The sequence below is a fragment of the Papio anubis genome, chromosome 19 (assembly GCF_008728515.1).
Source record: "Papio anubis isolate 15944 chromosome 19, Panubis1.0, whole genome shotgun sequence".
Lineage (NCBI taxonomy): Eukaryota > Metazoa > Chordata > Mammalia > Primates > Cercopithecidae > Papio > Papio anubis.
The window spans coordinates 66,732,322-66,746,152 of NC_044994.1; the positions used below are offsets into that span (position 1 = coordinate 66,732,322).

The 13,831-nt window shown below is 43.9% G+C and overlaps 1 protein-coding gene across 2 annotated transcripts in view; it reads left to right on the forward strand.

Annotated features, from left to right (window-relative positions):
- CNDP1 (carnosine dipeptidase 1) overlaps positions 1-8,856 on the forward strand; it is a 46,959-nt gene extending 38,103 nt beyond the window's left edge. For both annotated transcript variants that reach the window (XM_003914488.5, XM_017951850.3), the window contains 5 exons: positions 769-929; positions 2,061-2,225; positions 3,960-4,101; positions 7,379-7,526; positions 8,327-8,856. In XM_003914488.5, the coding sequence (XP_003914537.1) occupies positions 769-929; positions 2,061-2,225; positions 3,960-4,101; positions 7,379-7,526; positions 8,327-8,393 (683 nt within the window). In that variant the 3' untranslated portion in view covers positions 8,394-8,856. The remainder of the gene's footprint in view (positions 1-768; positions 930-2,060; positions 2,226-3,959; positions 4,102-7,378; positions 7,527-8,326) is intronic.
- Positions 8,857-13,831: the final 4,975 nt, after the last annotated feature.

Sequence of the window (13,831 nt, forward strand, 5' to 3'; positions counted from 1 at the left end):
ATCTGCCCGCCTCGGGCTCCCAAAGTGCTGGGATTACAGGTGTGAGTCACCGCTCCCAGCCATATAATTTCTTTTTTGAGATAGGGTCTGACTTTATCTCCCAGGCTGGAATGCAGTGATGTGATCATTACTCACTGCACCCTCAACTTCCTGGGCTCAAGTGATCCTCCCACCTTAGCTTCCCAAGTAGCTGGGACCACAGGCATGTGCCACCATGCCCCACTAGTTTTTGTATTTTTTGTAGAGACGGGGTCTCGCCATGTTGCCCAGGCTGGTTGGGAACTCCTGGGCTCAAGCAATCCACTTGCTTTGACCTTCCAAAGTGGTGGGAGTACAGATGTGAGCCACCGCACCCAGCATGTATTTTAAATGTTTTATAGTGAACACGTATTACTTTTTAAATCAGCATAAGGTAAAACTAAAAAACAAACCTTGTTTATATATAAAAGGCATAGCTGAGAACGTGAACGTGATGGAGGTAACTCGCTCCAAACTCACTGGTTGTCGGCCCAGGTGTTTTCAGCCTCACCTTTGACAAGGTGAACACTAAAGCAGGGCTGATTCCAGCTGCGTGAACCTGGTGACCAGCTCCTTTCTCTGACAGTCACTTCTTGGATGGAGTTGCTGCCAATGGCTTTGGCCATGGGGACCCAGAGAGCCTGAGGCCTGCTGCAGCCCTGAAGAGTCCTCCCACAGTCTGTGGCTCCAGGACCACAGCATGGGCACACTCCTTTCTACCTGGCTTTGTTTGCTGTGTGTGTTTTGTAGGTAGCCTGGTAGACTCATCGGGTCATATCCTGGTCCCTGGAATCTATGATGAAGTGGCTCCTCTTACAGAAGAGGAAATAAATACATACAAAGCCATCCATCTAGACCTGGAAGAATACCGGAATAGCAGCCGGGTTGAGAAATTTCTGTTCGATACTAAGGTATGACCACAGACTGATGGATAAGCTGGAAGAGGCATGAGGCTAGTAGATCATATTTGCCCGCTGTCTAAATCATTGTCTGGTGCTAATCTGCATATCTTAGAGTCCAAAGCAGATGTGAATTCCTAGGCAGATTTTTGATGTCCACGGCCACTTCCCTGTGGGCTGGATCAACCAGTCCTTTTTCACTGGTGTCTAATGGGCACTGGCTTCTGGCATTTAACTACAAGCAGTTACCCATTTCCCAGCCATGTTTTCCAAAGCTGTTTATTAACCTAAATCCCACGCCAGCCTTCAGCCAGTGAGCTGGACTTCTTACCTTTTCAAAGACCAAGAAAAGTCTGAGATGATTCCAGCTCCAAGACCTGTAACTGTTTATTCTTCCAGACAAAACCAAGAGCCTTAGGGTCTAATCTGTAAGTGAATACATCACTGCCTCAGTGGACTAAGTAAACACAAAGCCAAAAACATTCCTTACTGGAAAATTTAGAATTGTTTTGCTTTTCTCCTCCTTCTCTTTCTGGGCAGCATGCTTGCCTGAGAAGGTTTTCGGTAGCAGGGCTGGTTCCTGGGAAAGGGGCCACAATGGGGAAAAGCAAGCTGAAAAGAAGCAGTAGAGTGAATTATTATGAAGCAGGTGTCTTCCTGCAGACCAGCTCGAGGATGGCCAGAAGGAGAAAGAAAACTGGCTCAAACATATGGACAGTTCTTTGATGTCTTTGGAATAAAAAAATGCTTTCATTACATAAGTTATTATTGTAATGATTGAGGTTAGAAATTTATAATTGAACCCACATTTCTGAAGGGGCCCATCTGTCTATGGCCATTCCATCCTGAACGTGCCCGATCTTGTCTGAAAGGACCCCTTTGCCATTTGTTCACTGAAAACTGCAAATCTTGGGCAAAGAGGGGCACTCATCAGTGGGGAGCATCTTGGGTAGGCGAAGGCATCTGAAGACAGCAGAGAGTTTGTGTCCTGAGGGAAAAGTCCTTGCGTCAGACACAGCTGAGTAAGGTGACAGTTAACGTGTCCTGAATGGTGTCTCAGAGAGACAGACAGTGGTAACACAAGCAACCCAGCTCCACTGGGGTCTAATTAAGCATGCTTTGGGTAATTTTATTTTAATATAGGAGGAGATTCTAATGCACCTCTGGAGGTACCCGTCTCTTTCTATTCATGGGATCGAGGGCGCGTTTGATGAGCCTGGAGCTAAAACAGTCATACCTGGCCAAGTTATAGGAAAATTTTCCATCCGGCTAGTCCCTCACATGAATGTGTCTGTGGTGGAAAAACAGGTAACAAATGCTTATTGTCATTCTGCGTAGTAACATGGTTTCTTAATCCTGCTTATCACTGCTTAGTGAGCAGTGAGGTTGCTACCATTGGAGTATCATTTTTTTCTGATACAAGAGGAGTGGAACAAATGTCAAGAAACCAATATTGCCTAGTGCAGTGACTTGTGCCTGTAATCCTGGCCAAGGAATTTGAGAGGCCAAGGCTAGAGGATCCCTTGAGCCCAGGAATTCAAGGCTGCAGTGAGCTAAGATTGCACCACTGTACTCCAGCCTGGGTGACAGAGCGAGACACTGTCTCTTAAAAAAAAACAAACAAAAAGAACCCAATCTTCTTCCTCAAGTATATGCAACTACAGCAGTCAGGTAAATAACCATTTGAAGCTAGAGTGCTAGGAACATTTGAAAGTTAGATGGTAGATAGAAAAGCAAGATTGGTTTACACATAGATGGAGTAGGGACCTGCCTATGCTTGGACAGAAGCAGAAGGTCTCAGGCTTCAGTCATTAGATCTTCATGATGTCTGAAATTAACACTTTGGAAGCAGCCATTTTAAGGAAATGTTTTCTGGAAGGAGTTACGTGTCCAAATTACCAACCAATCATCAATTTGCCTCAAGTTAGTTTAACGGAAAGTAGACTCTTGAATGAATGAACTGAAGAAATACTTCATCCCAACCGTCAGTCTTTCTCCATTCCATTATCCCTCTTTATTGTCTTGTTAGCACTAATTACATTCTAAAATAGTCTCTCTTCCTCCCTCCCTGCCTCCTCCCCTCCTCCCTTCCCTCCCTCCCTCCTTCCTTCCTTCCCTGCCTCTCTCCTGCCCTCTCTCCTTCCTCCCTTTTCCCTTCCCTTCCCTCTCCTCCCCTTTCCTTTTTCTTCCCTCCTGTTCCTTGCTCCTGCCCTCCTTCCATCGTTCCTTCTCCTTTCCCCAATCCCCTTCCCTCTCCATCCCCTCCCCCTCCCTTCCCTTTCCTTTTCTCTTTCCCTCCTTCCTCCTTTCCCTTCCTTCTTTTTGGAGGTGCTACCCCTTTTTCTCATGACATATAAACTCCATGAGGGCAGGGCCTTCCTTGTCTTGTTCACAGCTGTATCCGCAGCACCTAGAACAGTCTCTGGGACATGACACAGGTTCTATAAATGTGTGTTGAAGTAATTAATGGAAGAAGTTTGAGTATGGCACCTTCCCGGGAGGCTCTCCACAGTAACAATGAGAAAAGAGCAGAAGGGGAGAGAATGAGGCTGAAACGAGCCTCCTCCATAGTTGAGCCCGGAGTTGCTCCCACGTCTTGGAAATTTCCAAATGCTTAATGCTCCCAAATCACTCAGAGGGTACTGAGGAGTCCTAAAAGAGGACGATTCAAAAGAGAAGTCCTGCTGTGTTAGGTTTCATCACTTTCAACAGGCAATGCTCCAGCACCTCCGTGTGTGAGATGCTGTGGTTGGAAGGGGGTGGGCTGGGGCCAGGATTGCGGGGAGGAGGATAGAGGAGAATCTCCCTCTGGGTGCAGCCCAGGGTTTCCTGCTCTCAGCACTGAAGAAGGATCTCACTCTCGCCCCTTGGCAGAGCGAAGGAAAAATCATAACACTTGCACGTGTCAGGTTAGGGCCTTCGGTTTCCTGATGGAAGAGACTATATTAATTGTATTAATCAGTTTCTTGATGGAAGACTATATTAACTGTATGAGAGAATAACCTGACACTTTCTCTTATTATTGAAAACGTCACCTTTTAGGTGACACAGCATCTTGAAGATGTGTTCTCCAAAAGAAATAGTTCCAACAAGATGGTTGTTTCCATGACTCTAGGACTACACCCATGGATCGCAAATATTAACGACACCCAGTATCTCGCAGCAAAAAGAGCCATCAGAACAGGTGGGACCTTAAGATCTTCTGACTGGCCAATCTGCACTGAGACTCAGGGGTGGTACCTGTGGGACCGTGGGTAAAGCAGACACTTTTAAAACTCAGAAATCAACTCTCCTTTTAATATAGAGGACATTGTTGAATGCATGTCATGTGCAGGGCACGCTATACACGCCATCTCAAGTCATCCTCCCAGTGGTCTTCCCCATCTAACAGAGGAATAAATGCAGGTTTACAGACATGAAGTATTTTGCCAAAGGGTGCCCAGCTCACAAGTGGCAAAACTTGTGCTCAAATTGAAGTCTGGAGACCTGAATTTTGGGGAAAATGATGCACTAGAAAACCTTCAAACCCCCTGATACAAAACTCATAGAAATGTTGGCCAACATGTAAAAACATCCTTTCAAAACACAGATTAGGCCAGGTGTGATGGCTCAATCTTATAATCCCAGCAGTTTTGAGGCAGGAGGATCACTTGAGCTCAGGAGTTCGAGACCAGCCTGGGCAATATGGTGAGACTCCCCCCCTCATCTCTACAAAAAATATAAAAATTAGCTGGGCGTGGTGGCATGCGCCTGTAGTGCCAGCTACTCAGGAGGCTGAGGCAGAAGGATGGCTTGAGCCCAGGAGGTTGAGGCTGCAGCAAACTGTGATCATGCCACTGCACTCCAGCCTAGGGGACAGAGTGAGACCCTGTCTCAAAAACGAAAAACAAAAAAACACAGCTTAGCTTGTACGATCAGAGGGAATCCTTTAGGATTGAAAATGAAGAAGCTAAACTCTAGGGGAGTGAATAAGCAGACCCTGGGCTGGCCTGCAGGGATCTGCTCTTCCTGGTCACAAAGAGACTGGAACTTTAATGGCCTTGGGCCAGAGTGAGGCAGGAAGTTGAAAAGGAGACCCACTATTCGCAGGCAGGGCATCCCCGGAAAGCCACACCTATCCTGCGTGTGTAAGCTTGACTGCCTTTGCGTGGACGTTGGATGGACACAAGATCTCCCCTGAGAATTTTTAACCATGGACCCTTGCTCCTGTGGGTTTGGGTGTTTAATTTTTAGCTAGTGCATGGTCTGGTTCTCGCTAGTGCCATGGCTGGACTGCCTGCTGATGCAAGCACGGCATTACCCAGGAGGACACAGCCCCAGGCAGGCCAAGGAGATTCCACAGGAGCTTCCTGGAGATGAGCTCGCTGTATACAATTGCAAAACACATGAGAAACCCAGTTCCAGTGTGTCTGACCCTAAAGCCGGTGGTCTCTTCACAATGCCACATCGCTTCCCCAGAAGGCAGCACAGCTCTATTTCGAACTTCTTTGGTGGTGCCTGTTTTAATTCCATGCATTTCAAGGTCCTGGGTAGAGCCATGTGCTGGGCTGAGCAGAGGGCGTGTACTTGGGTGCTGGTTGTGCATCAGGGAGCAGGGACACCCAGTCTCTTTGGCTTCTGCACCAGGAGGGGGACCCTGCCAACAATAGCAGAATGGGGGCTCTTCCCAAAGCAGGGAGTTCTAGGTCTCTCCAAAAGCTAGGTGGAAAAGCAGTGGCATGCATTTTGGTAGACCTATGGCATCCTATTACAGATGATACCTGAGGCCACATTGGCTAATGGTGGCAAAGCCGGAAAGGGAAGCCTAGATCTCCTTGAAGCACTAACTCTCTCTCTTGGGCTTATCAGTACAAGGGACACAGACACGGAAAACTAGAGAACAAGTCCAAGACAGGGAGCCATGCTTCTTTCCATCACCATTCCTGCTGCCCCCAACCTTAGCAGGTATTTTGCCAGTAAACTGTAGGATTGAAGAAATGTAATGGCAGCTGAAGAGAGGTGTGTGTTTGAAATACCCCAGTTGACAACAATAAATAAATCTGAAATAGCCTTTCAGGAATGTATAAGACACCTTTCGGTCTGTTTGTGTGCTAAACTGGTTCTACTAACAAGGTACATTACTTCGATTCACATCCACATCTTGCTGTGTGAGTAAAGAAGAGGTGACATGTTCTCTCTGGTTTCTTTGTTTCATTTTTCATCCCACTGCATCACTGGCAGCATGTCCTCTAAGCTAGAAGGTTTGAAATAATCTCTTTCTAAAACCTAGGATAGCAGTTAAAACTATTTTGTGCAATACTTTGAAAATTGCCAGAAACATTGTGATATTTGAGTGATAGTACAGCTATTGGCATATCTGTCACCAAAAAATCCAAATAAGTCCCACTTCCATAATATTTAATTCATGAAGAAACAATAAAGGTAGGCACATTGTCTTGTGTTGTGCCAAACACGCATGACCTCTTGCAATCACAAGATAACATCAGACAAACCCAGAATGAGGGATATTTTACAAAACTACCAACTGATAAGCTTCAAGATGGTCAAGGTCATGAAAGACAAGGAAATAGTGAGAAACGTCCACAGCATACAAGAAACTAAGAAGCAATAATAAAAAAGCAGTGTGGATTCTGGATCAGATCCTGGAATGGAAAAAGGGAAAGACTGGTGAAATCGAAAGTCTGCAGTGGAGTTAACAACATTGAACCATTGTCAGTTTCCTTGTTTTGATCATTTTGCAATAGTTGCATAAGACATTTACATTAGGGAAAGCAGAGTAAGAGATAGATGGGAGCTCTCTCTGTACTATTTTTGCAACTTTTCTAAATGCTAAACTTTTCTAAATGCTAAACTTATCTAAAATTAGTTTAAAATAAAATTTTTATTTACAATTTTATTTATTTATTTATTTAGAGACAGAGTCTCACTCTGTCACCCGGGCCTGAGTGCAGTTGCAAGATCTCGGCTCATTGCAACCTCCATCTCCCACGTTCAAGCGATTCTCCTGCCTCAGCCTCCCGAGTAGCTGGGATTACAGGCATGTGCCACCATGCCCGACTAATTTTTGTATTTTTAGTAAGACAGGGTTTTACCATGTTGGCCAGGCTGGTCTCAAACTCCTGACCTCAAGTGATCTGCACACCTCAGCTTCCCAAAGTGCTGGGATTACAGGCATGAGCCACCACACCTGGCTCTAAAATCTTTTTTGAAGTAGGTAATTGTGAAGAAGACATCCATAGTTTTCTTCTTGACTCTAGCGTCTATCTTAGAATATAATTGCATGATATCAAGGGGTTTCCTTACCCCAGGCACCAAATCTAATGGTAAAAAAAAAGAAAGATTAACAAGGAAAAAGAATTAACAAGGAAAAAGAGGAAGGTAAAGGAGGCACTGCCCTTGAGGAGCTTACTGGGGGCGGTCTTGTCCTTACCCTATTCAAATGCCTTCTTTTCCTGTTTCAGTGTTTGGAACAGAACCAGATATGATCCGGGATGGATCCACCATTCCAATTGCCAAAATGTTCCAGGAGATTGTCCACAAGAGCGTGGTGCTAATTCCGCTGGGAGCTGTTGATGATGGAGAACACTCACAGAATGAGAAAATCAACAGGTCAGCTGATGCCTGTGCAATGTGCCTCTCTCTTCTTCCTTTACTGCACACACACGGGTCTACACATGGGTGACCTCCTGTTCAATTTATGCGAGAATGGAAAATTGTACAGACTGGGGGCTTAAACAACAGACATTGATTCCTCACAGTTCTGAAGCCTGGATGCCCTAGATTGGGTGCCAGCCCATTTGGTTCCTGGTGGGTGCCAGCTGTCTTCCTGGCTGTCCCTGTGCTCACATGGTGGGGTTAGGTGGTCCTGGTGTCTCGTTCTCTTTTTATGGGGGCACCAGCCCCACTGGATTAGGACCCCCATTTTGACCTCATTTAACCTTTATCATCTCCTCCAGGTCCTGTCTCCAAATACAGACACACTAAGGGGTTAGGGCTTCAACACCGAACTTTGAGGAAACACAAATGTGAAGTGCATAGCAAAAAAGGCTATTGAGGAATGTTTGCTTTATGCACTACTGGCAGATACTACAAGATCTCCTAAGCCTCCCAGACTAGTGAGAAACAGGAAATAGTTTGACCCTGATATCCATGTCATGTTGGTGATAAGAAATCAAGGAAAACTGACTTTTAGATTTGAGTCTAGGACTGATTCTCATGTTCTTAATAATAATAATGCATTTTTCACATGGAACTTACTAAGTGCCTTTCATACTGGGATCTCAGAAGTATGTTAAAGAATTTAGATGGAATTCATAACATCAAATCTTCCTGTCTAAATGACAGAATATTTTTCCTCCTTCATTTGAATGGAAATTGTAACAACATTTCTCTGTTTTTCCTCTTCTTAGGTGGAACTACATAGAGGGAACCAAATTATTTGCTGCCTTTTTCTTAGAGATGGCCCAGCTGCATTAATCACAAGAACCTTCTAGTCTGATCTGATCCACTGACGGATTCACCTCCCCCACATCCCTAGACAGAAATGGAATCTAAATATCCAGAGAATTTGGGTCTAGTATAGTACATTTTCCCTTCCATTTAAAATGTCTTGGGATATCTGGATCAATGATAAAATATTTCAAAGGCACAGATGTTGGCAATGGTTTAAGGTCCCCTACTGCACACCTTCCTCAAGTCACAGCTACTTGCAGCAACTTGATTTCCCCAAGTTCCGTGCAGTAGCCCCAGGATTGGATTCCTTCTAACCTTTTAGCATGTCTCCGACCTTGCAATTTGATTGGCATAATCACTCCGGTTGGCTTTCTAGGTCCTCAAGTGCTCATGACACATAATCATTCCATCCAATGATCGCCTTTGCTTTACCACTCTTTCTTTTTATCTGATTAATAAAAATGTTGGTCTCCACCACTGACTACAATGATTTCCCCGTGGATTCATTTTCAGAGGAGTTACTAAAGCATGGTACTATATTAACCTCTTGCCTTCCCTTCATTTATTTTTTCCCACTTCTTGAAAAGTTCTGAAGCTGAAATGATCAATATTCATACCCGTATGCCATTTGGGAGTCCTTGTGCAAAGATGAGTACTTTTTTTTCATTCCAAGCTTCTTTACCTTTCCTGAGATTGATGCCACCTTGTCAGCTTCTCTGCCTCCCGTTCCTTCTTCCTGTCCCATCAGAAAAGGCCCACTCTCTCTCTATCCAACATCTGTGCACATGCTGCACCACAGCAGAATTAATCCTGATAGAATTTCTCTCACCGCATTGAAATTTTACTCAATGACAACATCTAAATTGCTCAAAGCTTTTAATAGCATCAGTTTTAGATAGAGAACTAATCAACCCTGACATCAGTAACACATGCTAAATTTAAAGCCATCAGCTAATGCTGCATTCATTAATCATTTTAGTTAACCATCTTGTTTGGCTTGATTGGATTTGATGGTATAAACAACAACAACAAAAAAAGTCATTTTTCTACAGTTGAGTGTATATAAACAAATCAATATGAGTTTACGATTTAAATCACATTAATGGAGAATAATTTAGGGGCTTATTAACATTTTTTCTATTATGACTCCAAATAAAAATGAAGCAAAACACATTTGCGTCCAACTTTTTTACATCACTCTGTTGGTTCTTGAGATGTCAGTTTAAAAACGTGCTGTTCCACCTTTAAAAGGACTGGATCAGGCAGTCAGTGATTCCGTTCACCTTGATTCTAGTCACAGAAGTGGACCCAACTGAGGGCTCAACCTAGTTTTGGGTATTTGTGAAGGATTCCAGTTAGTGTTTGCTTTGGAAGCGGGAGGCTTCAAGCCACCACATCTCCAGTTCTATAGAATATCAAGTCCTCGTTACAGAACGGTGGCAGGTGTTTGGTATTTTGTGCTATTAAGCGTAGTTTGTGCTCATCTAATTATGCAGGGTTTCGTGGTGTTTCTCGATTCTGTTGAACCTACCTGATGTATTTGGCATTGCAGCTAAGGACTAACAGTGCGAGAGATTTAGAGTCGTCATGTTAGTCCATTAACAAAAGTTTATTATAAAATACACTGTAAGCATTTCCGACTAATGTACCATCAGATTTAAGAAGTCACCGAACAACAAGATGTATTCGCTGATCTTCATTCCTGCTGAACCTTTCTGAGACCAGCAGTGTCTCGGTTAATTATTACGTTGCTGCCAGGAGAGAAGGGGAGGAGAATGAATAGTTGTGGAGGTTGTAAAATCTAGGATATTCCAACCCTGGATTGCCAGAGTTCAGAGTCCATGTTTTTCTGTCACCCAGGGTCAGCATGGGTCTCCCCAGCTCTTCCCTCCTGGTTTTCCACTAAATTCTGAGCCCTGTGGTTACCCTACCCTGATGTGGGAGTCAGAAAAGAGTATATTCCAAGTTCCTTATACTCAAAGGGATAAGAGAAAGCTACTCAGTTGTTAGTTATTCAGACATATTAACCAGTTATACGGAGGCAAAAAAGTTAAGGCAGACAGAAATCGAAATATTTGTTTTTTAACATTTTAATGACGACATATATGCACATGGACAAAAACGATCACCCAGTATAGTTGGGGGTACATTGTGACATGCCCTTCGGGGGGGACTTTATTGTATTGGAGGAGGGCAATGTATCCAGCTTTGTTAGTAGATGTAGTGTATTAAAGGGTAACTATTGTGATGAGGTTTAGGGGTTAGGAATATCATTTGGGTTTGGTAGGTGCTCTTCTGGAAAACAATGAAGCTGGGAATGTTTCTGGCTTTCTGTTGTATTAATAAAAATAAAAGGTACTGGCCTGGAACCTTTGGTGATGGTGCGCCAGACAGCACGAGAGCCCTGGTCAGTGACACTGTGCTTTGCACTTACTTGCTGCTGGGAGAAGGGAGCGAGCGAGGGCTCTCCTGAGGGCTTGCTCCCGGCCACTTCTCACTGTTCTCACTCATGCTGGGGACTCCTTGGCCTTTGTATTCGCCAGATGCCCATGACTCCTAGCCCAGCCCCCTCTTCTAAGAACCAGGCCCACCCATCTTCCTGCCCATTTCACATCTGAAACTACTCACCTAGTACGAAAACTTCCATCCCTTCCCCGAGCCCGTTTCCCCTCTGGTGCTCCCTCCCTTGGTAAGTGGACCATCGGCTAGTTGATAGCAGAGCCCTGCACCGTCTTCCACACTTCCCTCTCTTTCCAATCCAATTCAGTATCAAGGCCAGTCCAGCCCCTTTCTCAAAAGCCACCACTTCCTTCTAGTTCTGCTTTCACCTCGCAGAGCTCATAAGCCAACACTCTTAAGTTTTGCTGGGTTATTGCAGAAGCCCCTAACCAGTCTCTGCTTACACGACAGCCCCTCTCACTGGATGTGCCATGCTGCAGCCGGCTTGTCCCTCTCACCCTGCTTAAAGCTGTCAACCTGCGACATGGTCTGAGGATTAAGTTAGACATCCCAAGAAGGTCTACAAGTCCTGCACAACTTGCTGTCTGCTTACTCTTCTGGCTCGCTCTGCTGTCACTAGCTATGCCATGATAACCCCATCCTTCAAATTCTCCCAGTTTCGCAAACATCTAAGAGCTTCCCTGCCTCAGAGCTTCTCAGTCTCTTCCTCCTCCGGCAACACCCTTACAACCCCCTTGGTCTCGCAAATACCCCTCCCTCCACATTATTCTTCAAATCTTGGTTTAGTTGCAATTTTTCAGGGGAGGTTTTTCTTATTCCTCATGAGTAAGTGAGGTGTCCCTATTACACTACCATAGTCTCCATAGTTCTTTGTAGCATTTATTATCATTGTCGTTAAATACATAGTCATGTACCACATACAATCTGGCCAACAACAAACATATACGACAGTGGTCCCATAAGATTACAATACCATATTGTTACTGTACCTTTTTCTGTGTTTACATACATAGATACTTACTACTGTGTTGTAACTGCCTATGACATTCAGTACAGTAACACACTGCACAGGTTTACAGCCTAGGAACAATAGGCCACATCATACTGCCTAGGCGTGTAGTAGGCTATGCCATCTAGGCTTGTGTGCGTACACTCTAGGGTGGCTGAAGATGTCCAGGGACACATTTCTCAGTATCCCTATTAAGTGATGTATGATTGTATTTCTACAATTTAAAAACTGCCAGCTCTCCTGCTAGACTGTAACATCTTTACAGGCAGAGATTATGTCTGTTTCGTCTATCATGGTGTCTTGAAAGTTCCAGGCATACTGCATGTCATCAGGAAACATTTTAAATGCTGAAATGAATGATTTCAACATTTATATCATCCATTCTCATGCTGTAATGCACGCTCATGATTTCTGTGCATCTCTCTCCCTCCTATTAAACTTCAAGCTCTATAATATCAGAGACCATGTCCTACTAATCTCTGCATTTCAGGCATCCAGTGGGGTGTGCTGCACACATTAGGTGATCAGTATGATTGCTAACATCTTCCTCTTGACTCTGCAGCTGCGATTTTTGGGGTCTTCCCTACCAGGTGTGCTATACCCTTCCTGGACTTCTCTTGTCTTTATGCTCTCCACTTCACGTTGTTCCTAGTTTGAAACTTTCTTGGAGCAGCTAGTGCTGGGGAGAAGCACAGAAAACAAGCCATGCAGAGGTATCAATAGCTAATAATGTTCAATGTGTTAGGCTTCCCAGAAGTGCTTGTATCTTACCAGGGGCCACACCTTCATTGAGAGGCCACAAACCAGAAGCCCAGGAGCCCTGCACTGGCTCCCTCACCCCCGCTGATGTGGCTTTCACGATGTCCTAAGCACTTTTGAATGGGAAGCCAACATTCCCAAACTGGAATATGTCACACACACACACACATGATTCCTCTTGAGCAATAAGAAGATGGAGTTAGATGACACTACTCTGCCATTCCTGCAGGTGACAAGAAGTTAAGCTGAGGAGATTACGAAGCCCAGCACCTGACCCTTAAGGCATGCTCAACAAAGTTCTTAGAAGAAGCAGAGTAAGGAGAAAGCTCACCAAAGAAAACAAATGCTATTTTATCTGGCTTCTCACTTCTACAGATATCTGTCTTCACTTAAAAACAAATTCCCAAACTCTGTTTCATGAGAGGGCCAAATGACTTTTAAACACAATCTAGTTTAGTAGACAGTATACTATACTATTTTAATGACTGGGCGTGGTGGATCATGCCTGTAATCCTAGCACTTTGGGAAGCAGAGGCAGGAGGATCCCAGTTTTGAGACCAGCCTGGGCAACATAGGGAGATCCTGTCTCTTAAAAAAGAAAAAGTGTACTATACTATTTTAAACGTCTACTTTTAAATGAATTCAGTGTTATCTGTCATTTTTAATATTATTTTTCACATCAAGTTTGAATATTAATTGTATATGTAATGGCTAAAAAATCATGATTTGAGGTCTTGATTATACAAGACAAAATAAAATACTTGTTTCTATCTTAATGTACAATGGTTAGATCTAGCATAACTATGATAATGATCTGTAATACTATTGCCTTTCATAACGCAGAAAAACTTAAACCAAATCCTAACAGTAGCACATATTCCTTCTGCTCTTCCACTGACCAACTATGTAACATCTACATTCTATATTGCAGAGCACTTAACAAGTAAGAAAGCTCATCTTCCTCTTTACCATGTTGAGAAAACTTTCTTCTTTAAGAAGTATGTTCCTGTAAGGCAGAGGTTGGGTTGGATATGTTCTATACTTTGCTCAGCTGTCCAAAGTCCTAATAAATTGATAAAACACAAAGACAAGAATGCAGGAGATTTTCTGAAGCAACAAAATGATGCATTCTTTTTAATTCCCAGCGTGATGTAGAAGAGAAGTGATAGCAGGTGTAATAAGTATAATTTATCTTCTCTTCTTTTCTTCTTCTTCCCCTTCCTCCTCCTCTTCC